At 41.8% G+C, this 21,677-nt stretch overlaps 1 protein-coding gene across 1 annotated transcript in view; it reads left to right on the top strand.

The window, feature by feature from the left end:
* LOC122944133 (sodium/glucose cotransporter 4-like) overlaps positions 1-21,677 on the top strand; it is a 44,904-nt gene that overhangs the window by 10,170 nt on the left and 13,057 nt on the right. Inside the window, exons 3-10 of the mRNA XM_044302362.1 lie at positions 1,985-2,089; positions 7,742-7,906; positions 12,395-12,500; positions 15,749-15,829; positions 16,480-16,685; positions 17,255-17,390; positions 18,581-18,688; positions 21,332-21,482. Of these exons, the coding sequence (XP_044158297.1) occupies positions 1,985-2,089; positions 7,742-7,906; positions 12,395-12,500; positions 15,749-15,829; positions 16,480-16,685; positions 17,255-17,390; positions 18,581-18,688; positions 21,332-21,482 (1,058 nt within the window). The remainder of the gene's footprint in view (positions 1-1,984; positions 2,090-7,741; positions 7,907-12,394; positions 12,501-15,748; positions 15,830-16,479; positions 16,686-17,254; positions 17,391-18,580; positions 18,689-21,331; positions 21,483-21,677) is intronic.

Raw genomic sequence — 21,677 nt, 5'->3', positions numbered from 1 at the left:
ATTTACTCGGATTAAACGTTTGATCTGTCATCTACGTTCTATTACAAATAAAATATTGACATTTGCCGTCTCCACATCATTGCATTCAGTTTTTATTCACAATTTGTTTAGTGTCCCAACTTTTTGAGAATCCGGTTTGTACTTTGCTCATCACTAGTTACAACATTCAGCCCCCCATTATTGAATATAGGAGCATATCCTACGGTAGCAATATGTCTATCATGAGCAAACCCTTTTAAAATTATCAGTGGGGACTGATCCCAAAACCCAAATAGTAGTATCACAAGAGCAGGTGTCTGGCACTGCTGTGGATATAAAGATCACACAATGACCAACCAAATTCTCAAAATCCAGAAACTCAACTTTCACGTGCCAATCTTAAGGTGGTGCTCAGTGATGGAATCCAAGACATTGATCCATGTAAGGCTACTTTCACACTAGCGTTTTTTGCGGATCCGTCATGGATCTGCAAAAACGCTTCCGCTACAATAATACAACCGCATGCATTCGTCATGAACGGATCTGGTTGTATTATGTCTTCTATAGCCATGACAGATCCGTCATGAACGCCATTGAAAGTCAATGGGGGATGAATCTGTTTTCTATTGTGTCGGAGAAAACGGATCTGTCTCCATTGACTTACATTGTGTCAGGACGTATCCGTCCTGCTCCGCAGCCACATCCCGGACAGAAAAACGCTGCTTGCAGCGCTACTCTCTCCGTAATGGGAGCACTACCAAACGGAACAGAACGCATTCTGGTGCATTCCGTTTCGTTCAGTTCAGTTTTGTCCCCATTGACAATGAATGCGGACAAAACTGAAGCGTTTTCATCCGCTATTGAGATCCTATGATGGATCTTAATAGCGGAATTGAAAATGCTAATATGAAAGTAGCCTAAGAAAAGACAAAATTCACGGCACTCATCCTTCTAAACAGATTGTACTGAAGGGTGAGTGCCGTGAATTATTCTTTACTTACATGAATGCTTCTTTATTATAGTTGGGGCAGGGGTATAGGGATTTGTGAGCTGTGAGACACAGGGGTCACCACCAGCTCTGTGACAAGGTCTGTTAGACGTTCTTTGCTACCTCTTGCATGACTTTCTTTGTTTTGGTTTCACTTTGTCATCTCCTTTCCTTCTTCCAGCTCTCACCTATTTGCACTGATTGTCTCCCCTTATATTCCCTCCCATACTGCCTCACTTTGCGGTTTATACTTCTTCCTGGATGTTCACTGCTGGAGGCTGCTTCTCCTGATTCCTCAGATAAGTCTGTTTCCTTTATTTGTGTTTCCTTGCTGGCTTGATTGTAGGTGACCCTGACTCCAGTCCGTATTAAGTGCAGGGAGACGGTGGTCGTGTCCCCTCACTATTATAGGGTGGTCAGGTGTCACACAGTATTAGGTACGTGGGCATGCACTCGTCTACCATAAAGACCTTTGCATGGGCATAGCAGTCAGGGAGAGCTCTAGGGGTTTTATAGGGCTCACCCATATGCTCCTTAGTTTGGGATCAAGCCAGTCGGATGTTTATTTATAAGTTCCAGCTTTCTGCAACACCATCCGTGACAACAGGGTGCACCATTTTTCACAACTGAGGGGGACACCACTGGTCCCAATGACTTGGACATTTAGAATATGCATCTTCGATACTTCTCCTGGTGTAGGGCTACCCCAAAATTCTTGAGATTGCCAATGTCTGTAGTTCATTTGCCAAAAGTTTGGTCGCCTAATGTATTTTATGGTTGTGCCAACAAGCCCAAGCAATGGCCTCCTTGTGGAGTTGCAAACCAAGCAAGGAAAGGGAAGTGGGATGATTTATGGACTAAAAATTACTGTATATGACAATGAAGCTACAAATATTTTGTATATTTTTCCTAAATTCCAAGTCAGAAAAAATATGGCATCTTTAACTCAATATAGATCCTGCTGATGCATCTATTTATAACTCTGAAATACTTATAACCTTGTCTTTATGTTTGTAGATTGGTGCTTCGTTAATGTCCACCAATGTTAGCAGCAGTCTCTTCGTTGGCATGGCAGGATCAAGTGCCGCAGGAGGTTTGGCTGTTGGAGGCTTTGAATGGAATGTAAGAAAATGTATTCATTGTTAACTGCAATGCAAATGAGAAGAGAGTCTGTACAAAAAGAACTGGGTTTAATCACTGAAAGGGATTTTCACATCTCGGACATCCCGTGGATATGCCATTAATGATAGATGCTGGGCACACTTCTGGGACCCAATCCTACCTCTAGAATTGGGTGGGGCCTCCCCACCCCCATCCAGCCTGGATGCAGCATCCATAGGTTTTCAGGACTACAGAAACAATCAAGTGGGTTGTGCTACATTGTTTCCTTAAATCTCATCTTCAAGTGCTTGGAAGTTATGGAAACAATGTAGCACAGCCCATTTGTCTATTTCCGTAGCCCTGACCATCTCAGGTTGTGAAATCAAAGTGACATGGGTTTGGGGGACTCCATTCTAAAAATAGGTTTGGATCCCAAAGATGGAATCAGCATCAGAAAGTTAGGACATAGGTGGGAATAAACTCTTGACACAAATTCACTTACATGTATGTTCCTGTGTGTTAGCACTTGATGCCCAGTGCAGTACATGTACAGTACTGGGATGGCACGAAGTAAGGAGCTGTCCTGCACCATTTTCAGCAGGAGACAGCTGTAATCCACGGCCATGCTCCTACTGCAACAGCCAAGATCCGAGCTACATGTAGCACCAATCCCAACTATTTAACCCCTTTACAACTGAAGCATCTAAATGGTTTACAGATTGGGCCCACCTTGATACAGCAGATTTTTTGTAGTGTGCACAAGATTTGGCGCATTTTCTTCAAACAAGATGGCTGCGATGACTTCTCCACAATCAAATAAATTAGGTGGGTATGTACTTTTTTTAACACACTTCAGAATGAGGAACCTAAAATCGCTGTTTATTAGAATAATTTAAAATAGACCCGATAAATCTCGCTGTAACTAATCGCAGCCTATATCAAAAAGTATGGTAGGTAGACCATGAAAATTAGATATACAGCACAAAGACAATATACTATACAGAAAATGCACAAGAAGACCCAGACCTGAAATATATGCTGCAGGGAGGGAGAAGAACCAAGAAAACAGGGGCTATACCACCAGGGCAACTGTCAATGCTCAAGACCCTGTTCTTGTCCTCTGCCCTGAGACAGCCCCTGATGGTGGAGCCTCTCTGTCCCCGTACCTAGCCTAGATTTCCCTAGTGCACCCTAATCATTGTATTAAATCCCTTTTACCCCGACGCGTTTCTCCCAGAGTGGGATCCTCAGGGGGTCCGTCAAAGAAAAGTTAAGAGGCAAAAAATGATAAAACACTGATAATGCAAATTATAAACAAAAAGGGAAATAAACTGGCTTATCTTTATATAAGGCACTGGGACCCAGAGATGTCACATGCAAACACATTTATAACGATGGAACGACGTCCACCTATAATCAGAATAGATTAAACAATGTCATTAAAGGTATCAAATAGTAATAGTGATTAATGACGGTGACTTTGCGGATAATAAAACCACAGTACATGAATTACATGTCCCAGTCGTGTAACCAGAGCTCCCAGGTGCCTGATGCCGCAGAGGGCTGTGGGTATCAATACTGGCTTTAAATAGCGGTGCGCAGCAAGCCTTCTTCTCGCCGGAGGAGGTACTTATGTAACACCCCAGTGTTGTGTTACGAAACTCTTCTACCCCGCTACAATCTCTTAAGAGCCTTAACTGTGTCATCTGATGTAATTTTACATTATGTCTTCATAAATGTGCATAAAACCTTGTTAAATCTAATTATTGCTGTAATTTCCATTTTCACCAGCAGGTTGTAGCAATGGTCTGGTAAGGTCTTAGGTTAAGTTTAGTACACCTAAGCTGGAATAGTTCATTCCAGCTTAGCTCCCGCTCTCTGAGCAAAGTGGGCTGTGCCCAAATCCTGCAGCATGGGGAGAGAACAAAGTTAGAGGTTGTGTAGCCCACCCCTTGCTAGGGGTAGGGGGCACGTGTTAGGAGCTCCTTGAGATAGAGAAGAAAGCCAGTATCTTGTCTCGGCTGAGACATTGATCATCATCCCCAGCCTGAGCCCTGCAGCCTCAGCTGGATGAAGCAAGCAGACAAACTCTAGTTCCAGGGAGAAAGCATACCCTGAGAAGATAACTGTGAGTAAAGTCCAGAGACCCAGGAGAAGCAATATTCCTCCTCAGCTAGACAGTCCCCATACAGCAGAAGATAGAGAGTGCAGAAGCAAAATTCCTGCCACAGTATAGAGCTGCAAAGCAGACGTCCTTTCCTGCAAGCTCCAGGTTGATAGAGCAGAAGATAAATTCCTGCCAAACATTGCCAATACCTGCTGGGACCAAAGACTAAAGCTGTATCTTGCTTGGATGAAAGTTAGTAGAGACAAGTTTGAACTTTACCAAAGGTCTGTATCTCAATTTCTGCAGCAAAGTCCCTCTATTACTCCTACTGCACTACACTCAATTTATTGCTAGTGAGCCAGGAGCCAGAAGTCCAGCCGTACCCAGGTAGGAGACACCGTTGACACAATTACCACTACCATACAAAGACATTACACCACTCTGGCATTCCTAAACTGGGACGTGCGTTATAACAACCTTAAAGGGCCCTGTGATAGTACCTTGCGCGCGCTGCAATTGGCATCACGAACTACTACAAAACATAGACTATCATCTACACCTGACCCAGTCATTGCATAATTTGGCGTCAGTGTGTATACCCTATTCCTGCTCATTGCACTTCCGGTTGGTAGAACGCATTGCCGCAAGGTTATGGCTGCGACACAGGTAGTCGCAGCCTTAACCATTCAGCGGCTGATCAAAAATGAGCGTAGAAGTGAGATAAGCTTCAAAAAGAATAACCTTGCGCCATTCAGCCCCCCCAGAGAGAGGAATAATGGTTATACATGCCCCCATTATGGTTATATTATACCATCCTCACCATAAAGTAAACAATTACTAATAAAGTTGCCATACAGCCTGTATCCAGGAGTATATATACCCACAGCTACTGTATGCACCCCTTCTCAAGATGCACCAACACAGGTCCAGGACACCAAACAAATACAAAGGGGACCCAAGGAATGAATTCTACTTGGATTAATAAGTACCCAAGTAGTATTATCATTATTTATGTTCGGGTGCTTCTTGCATCACTGGACAGTCAGGGACTTAACGTCAACTAGAAGCTAAAGCGTGAATTAATAGAAAGAAAATACAAAATGTACAGGAATACTAGATAAAACAACCAAAAGTCAACCTTTCATTTAACCCCAATGGGGACTGTGATCTAAATCTGTAAATCTATTCACATTACATCTAAAGGATTTTTTTGCCCCAGTCTCCTTTTTGTGATGATGGAGGGACTATTTCCAGAGCAGAAAACTTTAATGCACGGGGGTCCCCCCATGTTTCTCAATCACATGATCAGCAACAGGGGTGATGTTCTTTTTCTACACATCGTTCACGTGTTCGCATATCCTCCTTCTAAGCTCCCTTTTTGTTTTTCCAACATAGTCCTTAGGACAGCGACACTGGCAGACATAGACTACCCCTCTACTTTTACAGTTTATAAAATCCCTAATCGTGGTGACACGGCTAGTGACTGAGCAGGTTACTGTTTTTGATACTGAGATGAACTCGCAGGCCTTACATGTCCCACAACGGAACATCCCGCTTGGTCTGTGATCCAGCCACGTCCTAGTCCCGCTGGAGCCACATAGTGGCTGTATACCAGTCAGTCACGTAGGCTTTTCTTCCTCTGATAAGTGAGCAGAAGGCTCGCTGCACGCTGCTATTTAAAGCCAGTATTGATCCCCTACACCACTGGGACATATAAGGGTACTTTCACACTAGCGTTATTCTTTTCCGGCATTGAGTTCACAGGGGCTTAATACCGCAAAATAACTGATCAGTTTTATTCTCATACTTTCTGAATGGACAGCAATCCGTTCAGGATGTCTTCAGTCTTTTTGACTTTTCAGGACGGAGGTAGGCATGCTGCGATTTTATTTCCATCCAAAATTCTGGAACACTTACCGGATCCAGCATTTTTCTCCAAGCATTAATGCCGGATCCGGCCCCGTGTGTTCCGGCAAAACAGATTCGGCATTGCGGTCTGTGCATGCTCAGACCAAAAACAATTTGAAAAAAATAAATGACACCGGAGAGCCTGACGGCATTTCACTGCATTTGTCAGACGAATCAGGATCCTGATCCCTCTGACAAATTCCATCAGTTTGTGTCCGTATTGCCGGATCCGGCGTTTCCGGCGACGGAACTGCCTGCCGCCGCAAGTGTGAAAGTACCCTTAGTCATGTACTGTGGCTCTATTATCCGCAGAGTCACCATCATTCATCACTATTACTATTTGATACCTTTAATGACATGGTTCAATCCACTCTGAATATAGTTGGACGTCGTTCCATCATTATGAATACATTCGCATGTGACATCTCTGGGTCCCAGTGCTGTATATAAAGATAAACCAGTTTATTTCCATTTTTGTTTATAATTTGCATTATCAGTGTTTAATCATTTTTTGTTTCTTTACTTCTCTTTGATGGACCCCCCTGGGGATCCCACTCTGGGAGAAATGCATCGGGGTAAAAAGGATTTAATACAATGATTAGGGTGCACTAGGGAAATCCAGGCTAGGTACGGGGACGGAGAGGCTCCACCATCAGGGGCTGTGTCCGAGCAGAGGGCGAGGACAGGGTCTTGAGTCTTGAGCAGGGACAGTTGACCTGGTGGTATATCCCCTGTTTTCCTGGTTATTCTCCCTCCCTGCAGCATATATTTGTGCATTTGCCATATAGTATATTGTCTTTGTGCTGTATATCTAATTTTCATGGTCTACCTACTTTTTGATATAGGCTGAGATTAGTTACAGCGAGATTTATCTGGTCTATTTTAAATGATTCTAAGAAACAGTGATTTTAGGTTCCTCATTCTGAAGTGTGTTCAGGTTAGTCTTTTTGTAAAATATTTGGGACCAGTTATCATCACGATATATCTTTTTTGTTCATGTTTTTCTGAGTGTACTTTTTTTAACCCCTGATTAACCCCTGAAAGGCCTCAATGTGACACTCAGATGCCGCGATCAGTTTTTGAAAACTTCGCTCATTTCTATTTACTAGGTTTCTGTAATTTACATATATATTAGCATTTGTTTATTTTGTTCCGGTGGCTCATATATCTTTTTAAGTAACTAAAACATAATTACCTAACTTTGGTAATTTTTTAAACTTTCCATTTGGCCAATGTGTATGCATCCTTGACTGTCTCTCCATGCCAAATCCCACACACCCTAGTCATGTATTATGGGAGGAATGGGGGACTGAGGACCCTTGTTCTAGCAATTGTGAGGGCCTAAACGAGAAATGGGGGGCTTCCAGTGATAATACATATACATTGTATTCAGGTGATTTATGTGATTTAGCGGGAAAACCCCTTTAAGCCTGACACTATAGTCTTCTTGACAACGCCTCTTATTTCTAACTTATAACATTGGCTAATTTGAGTAACATCTAGGAGACCAAGCAACAACCAATCACAAAGCTGGAATAATAATGTGAAAAATATCTTTAAGAAAAATAACAGAAAATTCCATGTGATTTGTGAACAATGCATCAGCAGATAAAGTTCTCTATTCTTAGTGTAATAATAACCTTGTTGCTTCATGCAAGGCATCTTGGGTGCTGGTGGCTCTTGGATGGATCTTCGTACCTGTATATATTGCCTCTGGAGTAGTCACTATGCCACAGTACTTGGAAAAGCGTTTTGGTGGTCACCGGATTCGTATCTACATTTCTGTTCTATCACTCCTGCTCTACATCTTCACTAAAATATCGGTAAGTTTGGGACCTTCAACTAGTTAAAGTTGTGATTTACTCTATTGCTATAGTCATTGTTAGTAGTAGTACCATTAAAGGAGTTGGCTACTTTGTGAAAAAAATCTCTAAAACTTCATGAATTTGTGGGTACTAGCACAGAAAATTCCCAAGCTTCTCCTTCCCATATTTCACCACAGCAACCCAATTCACCGTGCCTTCTGCCTATGGATTATTCCTTCTGTAGACAATGGATGTTGGTGGGTGCTGCATCCATGGCAATTAAGATGGCAGCACAAATGCAGAAGACGATTTTCCTTGGGCAGTGGTCACATAGGTGAATCCTGTGATTCCTGTGCCATCCTGAACGCCATAGACAGGAGCCACCAGCGTTCACTGTTTACAGATAGAATCCATAGGCAGGGGGATCCTAAACTTGGGTGCTGTGGTGAGACATGGGGGGGGCGCTCAGGGATTTCCTCTGCTTATGTCCACAGGTTCATGACTTTTTACAGATTTTTTTCACAAAGTGAAAACAGTTCTACACTAAGGGCTCTTTCACATGAGCGGATCCAGTGCGGGGAATCTGCTGCGGGAAAGAGAGCCAAGCCCCGACAGCAGAGACACGGAGCAGTAACATGATTGATAATACTCTGTGCCTCTCTGTGATCTTTTTACTACAAAATCAGGGTGACAACTTTATCTCACTGTGATTTTGTAGTAAAAAGGTCACAGAGAGGCACGGAGTATTATCAGTCATGTTACTGCTCCGTGTCTCTGCTGTCCGGAACGGGGCTTGGCTCTCTTTCAGGCAGCGGATTACCCGCACGTAATCAGCTCGTGTGAAAGAGCCCTAACTCTTATAAGGTATATGTCTGCTTTTTTAAGAGCAGATCCTGTCAAAATGATTTTTGGATCAGGGTGCACAAAAATAAAACAGAACTTCCCACTGAGAGCTCTGCCAAACATACCGCCCAAATTGTAAAAGTCTGTGCTAACTAACGTAATATAGTTGAATGGGGTGGCTGTGTTTCTCTCACTTGATAGAGTTGCAACTTGCAAAAAAAGAAACACACAGTAAGCGAACCCTTTGGAATGACCTGTATTTCAGTATTGATAACTAATAAGATGCAGTCTGATGTTTTTGTAATCTACTTCATTACAGATTTTTTTTAACTAGAAATCTACTTGTAAAGAGTCTTCATATGAATACTCTGACTATTGCTAAGGAGAGTCCATCTTGAGTGTTCTGCTGATCGCTGAAGACAACTATGTGGAACATACAGTGGCAGGCTTCTCAGTCTGCTTCCTATCTCAGTACCCTAGCCCCTGGCTCCCTATATGTGACCTAACAATCTCTGTCTGTGTCTCTGCCTATCTGACTTGCCAGGGCTGACCGCTGGAGGCTCTGCTCTTTTATCTCCATTCCCCCTATGCTTTATCTATTTACTGAGTGCAGGGAAGAGAGTAGAGAGCTGGACTGCGCTTAGAGCTGACAGTAGGTATACAGAGACATAGTACATTTACTATTTCAACACTGAGCACTGCAGCCCCACTAATCCCCATCTTCCCAGAGAGTCTCTGGTTAGCACTGGAAAGATAGAGAAATGGGGCTTCCGCATTCAGCAGTGACAGTGAGTGTGCTATAGTTAGATTAGATGTGAAAAAGTAGCAGGACCGCAGTAAGGTGCAACAACACTTTGCCAGGACACTCGTATAAAGAATAAAATAATCTTCCTCTTTATTGAGTATTTTTTTTTGCCAATAAAACTACGCGTTTCGGGGGTTTGGGGCCCCCTTTATCAGTAAACTAAGGAATTCTGAGACCATAGCCGAATACATCAGTACATCCCAATCCCCAGGGAGCAAAAAATGCGGCCAACCGAGAAGCTTATGCTGGAAGACAATTTGTCAAAGAACTATGTTTAAAAATACCAAAGAGGAGGAATCTTTTCAAATCCAAGAGTAGCTTGGATTGTAATTTTACCCACGTAATCTACATCTTGGAGTGCCCATGTGGCCTACAGTACGTCGGACGCACCACGCAAACTCTCCGAAGGGACTGAACAAGCACAGATCCAAGGGAAATCTAGAAATACAGTGTATCCAGGCATGCGGCCAACCTACACGGGGGACTATTCTCGGGGTTTAAAATTACACCAATAGAGCAGATACCAGCTCATCAAAGAAAGAACTCACAATGCATTAAATTTCGAGAAATGTACTGGATATACAAATTAAATACACTGCATCCATATGGCTTGAATGAGGCCTTTGAGATCAATCTCTAAATCACTACTAGTCTCATCCAAATCCCCATCCCACTGCAGTCTCATGAGTTTGGTTGGGAAAACCTCTGTAGCAAATCTGTTCCCATTATAAAGCCCCCACCCTATTATATCCTCAGGGACCCTGGTAGAAAAATTTAAATAAAAAAAACAACAAAACTAATTGAACTGGTGTGAACCCCCATAAATGGCTCATATGAACTAGGAACTGCCCCAGTTTACGGTTCAAGTGCATCACCATACCCGGTGCCCCCTGCACTTATTATGTGCCAATTGCAGTCGTCCCATTTTGCAGCCATTCCAGCTGTGCTAATAGCATTTCTTTCATCAACTACAGGAATCCCTCAACTGAGTAACTCAAAAACGTAAAATAGTATTGTAGATTAGTGCCAATATTAGGATCCATTCTTCACTGCCCTAAACGGGCCACCCATATTGTTTTCCAGCTCAATAGTAATTGTATGTCCTTATAATCTAGCACAAGGACACCTGTCAATTTTATGTGTATAAATACAAGCATTATCGATATTTCTCTCTACAATTATAGTTAGATAAGAGGCAGGCTGAGAAGCCTTCCTCTGTATGTTCCATATAGTTTTCTTCAGCGCTCTTTAAACCTTGTTTTTTAATTAAAAAACAGCTTTCCCTAAAAATAATATTACAAAAATGCTTCATGTCCCTGTCCCAGCACAATCTTAAAAATAAAATGAAACAACAGTTATACTTTAATAACGTTTACATCCCTTTTATCAGCACTCACTTCCACCAAACATTCATGTACCATAGCTGCAAATAAGATCTGCGCAATGCTGAGGGGAAATTTTGGACCATTGCTCCCTGTTTCAGTTCAGCAGTATTTCTGGGATGCCCTGCATGCACAGCCCTCTTCAGGTCATGCCTCAGCATTTCAATTGTTGAGTTCAGGACATGGGCATTCCATAACATAAATCCTTTATTTTTAAAAATCATTCTTTAGTTGATTTACTTTCATGGTGTGGGTCATTATCTTGTTGCATCACCCAACGTGTCTTCAACATGAGGTCACAGACGGTTGCTCTTACATTCTCCTGCAAAATACTTTAATCCGCCTTAGAATCCATTGTTCCCTTAGGCCCCTTTCACATGGGCGCTGCGGGAAAAGGTGCGGGTGCGTTGCTGGAACATGCACGATTATTCAGCGCGAGTGCAAAACATTGTAATGCGTTTTGCACGCGCGTGAGAAAAATCGCCATGTTTGGGATCGGTGTTCTGTAGGGGTTAAAAAAAAGTTGTTTTTTTTTAACTCACCTTAATCCACGTGCTCGCGCAGCTCGGTATCTCTTCTGTCTTCTTCTTTGCTGTGTGCAGGAAAAGGACCTGTGGTGATGTCACTCCAGTCATGACATGGTCCGTCTTATGATCTTTTACCATGGTGATGGATCATGTGATGACCAGAGTGACGTCACCACAGGTCCTTTTCCTGCACACAGCAAAGAAGAAGACAGAAGAGATGCCGGCTGCGCAAGCAAGTGGATTAAGGTGAGTTAAATAATTTTTAATTTTTTTTAACCCCTCCAGCGCTATTGTACTAAGCATTCTGTATTCAGAATGCTGTTATTTTCCCTTATAACCATGTTATAAGGGAAAATAATAATGATCGGGTCCCCATCCTGCTTGCGGATGCTTGCGATTTTCACGCAACCCCATTCATTTCTATGGGGCCTGCGTTACTTGAAAAACGCACAAAGAGGAGCATGCTGCGATTTTCACGCAACGCACAAGTGATGTGTGAAAATCACTGCTCGTGTGCACAGCCCCATAAAAAATGAATGGGTCCGGATTTAGTGCGGGTGCAATGCGTTCAACTCACTCATTGCACCCGCGTGGAATACTCGCCCGTGTGAAAGGGGCCTTAATGTCTGAAAGTCATCCAGGCCCTGAGGCATCAAAGCAGGTCCAAACCATGATGCCCCACCATGTTTCACAGCTAGGATGAGGTTTTGGTCCTGATGTGGTGTTTACAGTCCCGTTATGCAGTAAGTGGGTTCTTCTTATAATACTCATTACCCATAAAGGGGTTTTTCCATGACTAATCTAAAAAAAATAAAAAATCAAACATCATATAGTACTTGTAGTACTTGAAATCTCCCCATACATAGCTCCAGTTGCGGGCTAACTTATTTTACGGTTTGATTTAATGTAGGGCTGAAGGTAACGCTCAGGTTTTTTGTTTTTGTTTTAGACAGATATTTATTCCGGAGCTCTCTTCATCCAGGTGTCTCTGGGTTGGAACATCTACCTGTCCACCGTTATATTACTAATAGTCACAGCAGTTTGCACTGTCGCTGGTAACTATCATTGTAATGGATCTTGTAGATATCATTACTGGGCAGGTGGTAAAATTATCCTTTTTTTGTGTCCTGACGGGGGGTGAGCATTTACAGCAATTGTTTTCAGTTAAAGAACATTTGTCATCACTCCAGGCGTTGCTCTGTTATCCCTCTTGAAAATGTATGTATGACTTGACAACTGGATGTTACCATTTACCCTTGTCAACTGGGCATGTCCTGTTTTTTGTGGGAGCAGGGTTTTTGCAAATGAGCTTTAAAAATGGGTGACCAGTGTAGGCATACCAGAGTGGATTAACGGGTGGTGCTTAAACTGCCACACAAAATTTTGAAAGCTATAATTTAGGGTTTTATTTATAGCTATTATTCAAGAAGGGTACAGTACTTCTTTAGGCTCTATTCAGACGTCCATAGTGCATTGCAGATCCGCAATACACCCGGCCGGCACCCCCATAGAAATGCCTATTTTTGACCGCAATTGCAGACAAGAATAGGACATGTTCTATATTTTTCCGGAGCCGCGGACCAGTTGTGTGCTGTCTGCATCCATTCTTGCCCCATAGAGAAGAAATGAGTTCGCACCCACGGACCCATTATTACGGACGTGTGAACGAAGCCTTAAAAGTGGGTATAAACCATAGTGGGGTAGACTTATCAAACCGTCTAAAAGAAAATCTGTCTTGATTGCCCATAGCATCCAATCACAGTGCGGCTTTCATTTAGTTTTCTGTTCTCCACTCTCATTGGCTGCTAACAAGTACATAGTTAGCATGAATCTAATTTCAAGTCCTAATTAGAGTAGATTTGTGAAAACTGTCTTGGTCATAGTGCAGTACCCCAGACCCGAGGGTATCTACAAATAGTTTGGGCTGTGCATACCAGCTAGAGGAGGTATGGATGACAAAACTTGGCAGGAACAGGACTTACCACCCTGTCCCTCCCCTCTTGGTAGGAGTGGAATGGTCCTGCTTTCTGCCAGAAGAGGGGAGTTTCTGTTCAGCTACTGAGAGGAGAGGAAGCACACTCCAGAGCTCCTGCTCCTGGGAAATATACTTGATTCTCCAGAGAGACCAACACAATTCAGCTTCAAGAAAGCAGCTCAGACACAAAACAGCAGAGTAAACAGCAAAATACAGTTATAGACACTGCTGCAAGGTGAGGGACTACGGCTCAGTCACCCATCACTAACCACCACTATGCCAGATAAAAGTCAGAACCTTAAATTGGACACCTATAGCCGTCATCCAACCTGCCGCCATAACTTCTTAACTGGTGCCAGAAACTGCATTTCGACTTTGCTGCTACTGGATGTACGGTATTGCACATTATATTTTGTACTAAGTAAACAGTGATTGTTATACGCTCACTTCTGGCCTGATTCTTCTAACTAAATTTCTACTGCAACAGCCTGAGGGAGTCCACCGTTGCTCAACTTCTCATAAGGTCCACTACCACTCCCATCCTCTGCACAAGCTCTTCAGGGGCTCGCTGCAATAGCAGCCAATCATGATGCATCTTTCATTTTTCAAGAGCAGAATGTGACATGAAAGCTGCGCTGTGATTGATTGCTATGGGCAACAAAGACAGATCGCATAGATTCACAACAGCAACATGATCTAAGCGAGGTGGTTACTTAGGCAAAATAGTCTAGTTATAACACTGGCAAGGACTGCGCCAGCAACTACTGCCCAAGCAATCAAGGCAATCAACCTTTGATATGTCTCTATGACATTTTCAAAAGTTTTTATAAAAACTCAGTGATCCTAAATCTCAAGGCTATGTTCACACAGAGTTTTATAGGTTGAAAACAAACTGATAAGGAATCTGCTTCAGGATACCTCTTGGTTTTTTGGATGCATTTTTTTTTATGGCAGTTTTTGGTGCATTTTTTAATGCAGTTTTTCATCCTGCCGATTGTCAACAGGTATGATGGATACAGTTTCGGCACAGAATCCATGTCAAGAATGGACAGGTCACTTATTTTTTCCATGGTGTTATTTTTAAAACCGCAAGCGCGAAGAAGTAAATGCAGCATGAATTCACATCTAGATTCCCTATTGAAATCAATGGGGAAGATCTGTGTTTTTGGTGGAATTTTTGAGGCTGGGAATCGATGATAAAATCTGTACCAAAAATTATGTTGAATAGCTTAGGTTTCTGCACATAATATATTTTTTACATAAATCTCTCCTCTAATCATACATTTAGAAAAGATGACATTCTGCAGCCACCACTAAAGGGAGCTCAGGCGCTTACTGCATACTGTTTATACATTGGGGCAGATTTACTACTCTTATGAAGATTGGGCCACATTCTGTTCCCTTGAAGACACAACCCTTTTCTGGCAAGCTACTGGTTACAAATAATTTTTCGAAACCTACATGCACCAGATTGTGCCAAATTGCTTCATATTGTGGCCCCTGCCCTCAAAAATAACACAGTATGCAGCCAGCTCTTAAGCTCCCCCTAGTGGTGGCTCTAAACTGCCATGATGTAATCATTCGACTCTGTGAGTGGAATTTTTAAACCTTTGCGTTGCATATTTTTGCACAGCAAATTGAAATTCCATTCATGATAAATTCCCTTTGTCTATAACGTGGATTTGGAGCTCAGTATCAAAAAAATTGAGCTCTGATTGCTACATTATAAATATTTATTATGAAATAATTAGCAAACAACTTTGGATAGAATTTTGGACCGAAAAAAGACATAGGATAAAAAGTGGACATTGAATTTGAAGGCAATATGTCAGTGGCCCTTCAGCAGGGGCAGACTGGGAACTGGAAAAAATACTGAAAGTGGCCCTGTTTTGCAGTCGGGTCCAAATTGATGGAAGGCAGGGCCAGCAATACCGTATTGTGGCACATTATACCATCCCAACAGAGCCATATACCACAATCCATCATATAATACAGCCAGCAGCACAAAATACATCCCCAAAAACTTCCACTGGCCGGCCGTGAGGAGGGCATAGATGGCTCCCTGGGCATCGGCCCACCCGGAAATTTCCCTGTAAGGTCTATGGCCAATAAAATCACTGGGAACCCAAATTATTGGAATTTTTTTTCCTAGCTCTATAGTATCAGTAAATTTCTGAGCATTTGAATAGTCTGGAAATAATGCAAGGATTATTGGAATTATACCTAAAAATGTGCCTGCGGATAAATATAATTAATGCACCCAATAGCAGATAAATAATAATACATAATGTTAAATTTTTAATTAAAATATTGTGTTCCATTAATTAGGTGGATTAACTGCAATTATCTACATTCACACCATGCAAACGGTCATCATGGTGGTGGGGGCCTTCGCCCTCATGTTTATATGTAAGTATGACACTTATTTATTCATCTTTCTCCATATGCTTCAGCCATGATGTATTGTTTTCCCATGATGTACTGTTGTCCTGTATACCACTGCGCCCAGTCACTGACCTCATCAGCGTAAGGTATGGGACCACTGGGGCCAGTGATTGGCTGCAGCAGTGTACTGGCTGCAACAGACACAACAAGCACTGGGTTGCCACACGAGTTGTCACACGTAGACAAATATAGGGCAGACATCTAATGGCACAGTATGGCAAAGTCATGTTGTTTTATTTTTATCTAGCCATCTTCTCTACGCACATCTAAGGGTATATAAGAGCAAAGGTGAGGAAGGAGACATCTGTATGTACAATCCAGTTATGCGGACTACAAGGGATGGAGTAGAGCAACATATGTATTTAATGCACTTTTATAGCACTGACATATTCCGTCTAGGACCCCAGCGCTACGAGGCAACAGTGCTAACCACTGAGCCACCATGCTGCCCGTATGTCTGTGGGTCAGACCACATAGGGTTTGCTTGTAGTCTGTAGTCTACAAAACAATAGAATACTTTTAGATCTATATTGGAGCATTAGAGACATTGTTGAAGAATTACTATACCTGCCATTTAAATAATAACCTTTTTTTTGTTTGCATTTATTTTGCAGCTTTTAACGAAGTTGGCTGGTACTCCGGACTGCAAGAGAAATACATGGAAGCCATCCCAAAAATAATTGTACCTAACACAACATGTCATCTGCCCCGTAACGATTCTTTCCACATGCTCCGTGATCCAATCACTGGGGATCTACCTTGGCCCGGTCTCATATTTGGTCTGACAATATTGGCCACTTGGGTTTGGTGCGCTGACCAGGTGGGTCAAAAACTTGACTTATTATTATTATGTTACTTAATATTTAGACGTGAAGGTTATCCTAAACATTAGGCTAGCTCTCCATGGCGAAATAAAACTGGAGGCAATTTCTTAATTAGTCTTGCACATGATTGACTCTACGGGTGGGAAAGCTGCATGTGACCTTAGAAAAATAACAAAAATCCCAAAGGGCTGGATTATTTGCAATGGTTCAATGGTACCTATCCAGTTATACAATATACCAAATGATTTACCGAATAATTTATTAAGGAATTGCAGAGTCCTTTATATTTTACCTGAAGTTTTTCCACGACCAGATAATCAATCAATGACTTTAAATCTTTCTAATATTTCAATTATATTATTCCACACGTTGCAAAAAAAAAAATATCTGTAATGGAAGGGGTTAACTCTGTGATATAGAGGCAGATAATTTTATGACTCTAAATTAGGCCAACTTCTAATAAGGGGAAGTTATGCTTTTGAAATGGATACACAGTGTGGAACGTAGCACTGAACTCTGAATTTTTAGGATGGACCCAGTAATGTCCATGAAAAATGTATTCCAGGTAATTGTGCAGAGGTCTCTGTCAGCCAAGAACTTATCCCATGCCAAAGGGGGCTCTATTGTTGGGGGCTACTTGAAAATCCTGCCGGTGTTCTTTGTGGTACTGCCTGGAATGATCAGCAGAGCATTATATCCAGGTAACATTACTGTCCATTGTGTTAAATCCTTGAGGGAAAAGGATTTAGTTTTTTACTCCTTGCTTTTCCGCGGACATAACTTTTTTATTTGGTCCATTCACATAGCCATATGAGGGGCTCGTTTGCAAGATAAGTTGTACTTTCTAATGGCACCATTTAATATTGAATAGAATGTAGGGGGAAAAGCTGGAAACAAATTCCAAATGGGGGGGGATTTTTTAAAAATTCTGTCAGTTTTATAGTAATTATTTTACTGGTGTTCCCTATGCAGTAAAACTGTAAACCTATTACCTTTATTCTCCAGGTCAGTACTATTACGATGATACAACATTTATATAGTTTTGCTTGTGTATTAAAACTTAAAATAAAAAAGTTTGACATTTTTTTATCTTTTTATCCCCATATTCTGACCCCCATAACTTTTTTACAGTTAGGTCTATGAGCTGTGTGAGGGCTATTTTTTGCAGGGCAATCTTTAGTTTTCATTGATATCATTTTGAAGTGTGTACAAGTATACTTTTGAATTGCTTTTTATTCAATTTTGTTGAGAGGTGAAGCAATAAAAAAAATTGTGAACTGGCCATTTAGATTTTTTTTCCATTACGCCAAATGGTATAAATATTTTCATATTTTAATAGTACAGTTGTTTCCAGACACAGCAATGCCTATGCTATTTTCATTTATTACTTCTTTTAATTTTTATTTTGGATGGTTTTAAATATATATATTTTTTATTTTTAAAAACATGCTTAGATTTCCTTTTCCGTTTAGTAATGGAAATTGATCCATTGCTCAAAATGGAATTCTGTATATTCCAATGCAGTGCTGCAAACTACAGGCTTTTGTTGGAATATACCTGCTTCCAGCAGGCTCCAACTTATCATTACCAGGCAACAGCTTTTTCGATGTCAAAGAGGGAAAGCTGTTACTAGTGCAGGAGTTCAACGCTCTTGCTTTTTCACCACTCAAAATCTGTGGTCACATTTGACCATGGCATCTCAGAGTTAAATATCTGAGATAGGTGTTATCGCCGATTGAAGACATTAGCCCCTGGCCTCTGCTGTCTAAAACAGTAGAAAGTCGGTGGCTATGGCGCCTGCTGCTCTTGTGGCTTATAAAATGGTTTATAAAATAAGATGGCTTATAAAAACCATGACCCAGTTCATCAATTTACCAAATATTCTTTGCAGATGAGGTTGGCTGTGTTCACCCTGACGAATGCCGGAAATACTGTGACAATGATGTGAGCTGCTCAAATGTTGCATATCCCAAGCTGGTAATTAGACTGATGCCTGTTGGTGAGATGTCAACTTATTATTTATTTTGGGAGCATTACTTACTACAGACATAATGGGCCTCATGTAGCTAAACTGTCTGAGAAAAAATTGCATGGTACTTCCCTTTAAGAGAAGGGAAAATAAGAATAAGAATCCCTGTCCATGTGTCATATTAACCCATAGGGTTATCATAGCAGTTGGTCTACCTACCACACGGGATCGTCCTATATAAGCCAGAGTGGTGAGTTGCTAAGTAAGACCCGGTCGAGGATTAGATGGTGGTTCGTTCATTTTAATAGCTGTTTAGAGACTCTTTGATTTTGATAACAGAAATTCTGAGACATTTTACAGATTTTAGGGACTTTGAGATCTGGTCCCTCACAGCAGATATCTAATAGCTACTAGAAAGTCTTGAGAGGCGAGATTTGCTTTTTGGTAACCGAAAGACTAAGTTGTGTTAAATCCGGACTCGAGTATTCTCAGCCATATCTTTGGACACAGGAAATAGATATGCCTAAGGGAGAGTTCACATCACCGTTTCTTTCACCGTTTACTGCATGCAGATGTAAATAGCTCAAACAGATGCCAGATATGCATAACTGATGCAAAAGATCATTTTTATTTTCTTCGAAAATTTTTCGAAAATGAAGCATTGATGTGAAACCAGCCTTATTTTTGGAAAACCACCAGTTATTGTAATGCTGGGTCACTTACTTTTTTTGGGCAGTTGTTTTATTACAGGGGTTATCCAATCAAAGTACTTATCAAATAACCTCAGGATAGGTGCAAAATGTTGTATCATGGGGGAGGAAAGCGCGAATGCTGGTGCTCCCAAGTTTCCTGCCCAACCCCCAATCGCTAATTGACATTAGGAAGAGTGCTGTCAGTCACAATCACTCATCCATTGTAGGGTGGAGGAGACTGATTCTTATGAATATTAGGAATTCTTTCCTCAGGTCCTGCGGGAGTCATTTTAAGAAAACAACTGAGCCCAAAAAGACATGTGACCCAGTTTTTAAATCAGGACATTGTTCACTAGTTTACATATGCTACACTTGATTAGGCACCATATGTATTAAGATATTCTTCTAGGTTTTGTAACTATAATAAAGCAGTGTGTCCTAAAACACAGAACAGGACACGCAGTCAGCCCCTGAGGAGCCAAAGCAGAGGATGAGGGTGGTAGTGGCCCTGAGGAGATGTTGTGCCACGGCAGACTTCCTCAGGCTGTTACCTCCTGGGGATCAATGCAGTGAAATGGTGGTTTAAGATATCAGGACAGAAGTAAAAGAATAAAAGTCTCTCTTTAGGAGTTGAAGTACATTAAAGAGTAGTTTTATATAGTGCAATTTCTCTCCCTGGATAGTGGCTGGCAATGTAGCTGATAATGGCACCTCTGGTATGCTATTTTGCTTATATCTCTCCCCTGAACTTCTGTCTAACAGCTGTAAGCTGGTACTTGTGGTTTTAGGTATCCACTTGTTGAAAATACAGATTTTTATCAGTTGGCCTAGCCTTGATGTGATCTAAAATGATGGGTGCCAGAGCTGTAGTCCTTCACCTGCAGTAGGGTCTGTGTAGCTATGCTTGCTGGTCACTCTGCTGACTGTAAATACTGTCATTTTGGAGATTGTCTGTAGTTTTGTCTTTGAAGTTGATGAGATGAGTTGGTTCTCTAGTCTCTAAAGCCCTTGGTGCCGTAGCAATAAGGTGTGCTTCTTTACGCCTCACTGTCCTAGCTAAGACTCCCCTCTAGTGGCCGGAAGTAGAACCATCCCACTCCTACCAGTAGGGGAGGACTGGGGTGGTTCACCCCATTCCTGATGCCAATCATACCTCACTTGCTGGTGTACTGTGCAAACATTAAATAACATTATAAACCAAATATTTGCAGATACCCCCTGTGACTGGTGTTGTAGAAAAATTAATAGTTGTAATCAGCTTGCATCAAAGTTTGTGTAAGGAAAAAGGTAAATCCCCCTTCCATCAGCCGCAGCAGAGAAAGACCCAGGTGCTACCATCTTGATTGAAATTCTAAGCAACTCCCCCCGCCTTGCCCAGTCTGCGTCCTTTATTCACTAACAAAAGGTGTAAAAGGGGCTGGCCCAAGACAAGGATACAGGAAGTGATGACATATCAAAGGACAGGGAGGGGCAATCAATGTGGCTGGCCAGACAATGGACACACCCCATCTCTGTATAAGGAAGGGTGAGTCATGCCCATTGCCCGACCAGCCAGGTGGCCGCCCACCCCCCATCACTGTCAGCATGGACCTCATTACTGGTTCTCATACTGATGGTTTTACCACTGGTCCCGATTCAGCCAAAGTACCCTCTGCTAGAGTGCTCTCTGGCTAAATACGACACAGGGAGACAGATGACAATCTATAAAAACTCACAAACATCCTAAAGTAAAATGTCCGCATAATAAAATTTCCACGACACTGGCATGCTGCAGAACCTAACCTGAGATAATTCCTTGTGTTGCATCACTGAGTTGGTAGCTAGATGATAACTGTAAAGTCAGATACAATGGCTCCACCAGTCACCAAGTACATTCCCCATGAAATTGTATTGTGCTTGTTGTAATGGTTCTTGTCTATGACAGGTCAGACCAAACAGTCTTATCAATGAATGTCAACTCATTTATATTCCCTTCTTCTAGGATTAAAGGGTTTAATGGTAGCGGTAATTATGGCAGCTCTAATCAGTTCTCTCACGTCCATCTTCAATAGTGCCAGTACCATATTTACCCTCGATATCTGGATACGTATACGCAAGAATGCAAAGGAACAAGAGCTTATGATTGTCAGCAGGTACCGTGTGGGCATTCATGTTTCTAGTAAATTCTAGGGAAGTAAAAAGATGGCATGGTGACAGCAAAGTGACCAAAATGTTGTTGAATTATCGCTAGAAACCCTGTAGACGTTAGGATGGTCTGGCTTATATCATTCTGACTATATAAGGATTGTATTAAACTGATCACAGAATGTGTTAGAAACATTTTGTAT

The sequence above is a fragment of the Bufo gargarizans genome, chromosome 7 (genome assembly GCF_014858855.1).
Source record: "Bufo gargarizans isolate SCDJY-AF-19 chromosome 7, ASM1485885v1, whole genome shotgun sequence".
Taxonomy (NCBI): Eukaryota; Metazoa; Chordata; class Amphibia; order Anura; family Bufonidae; genus Bufo; species Bufo gargarizans.
This window is presented reverse-complemented; position numbering and strand designations above follow the sequence as displayed.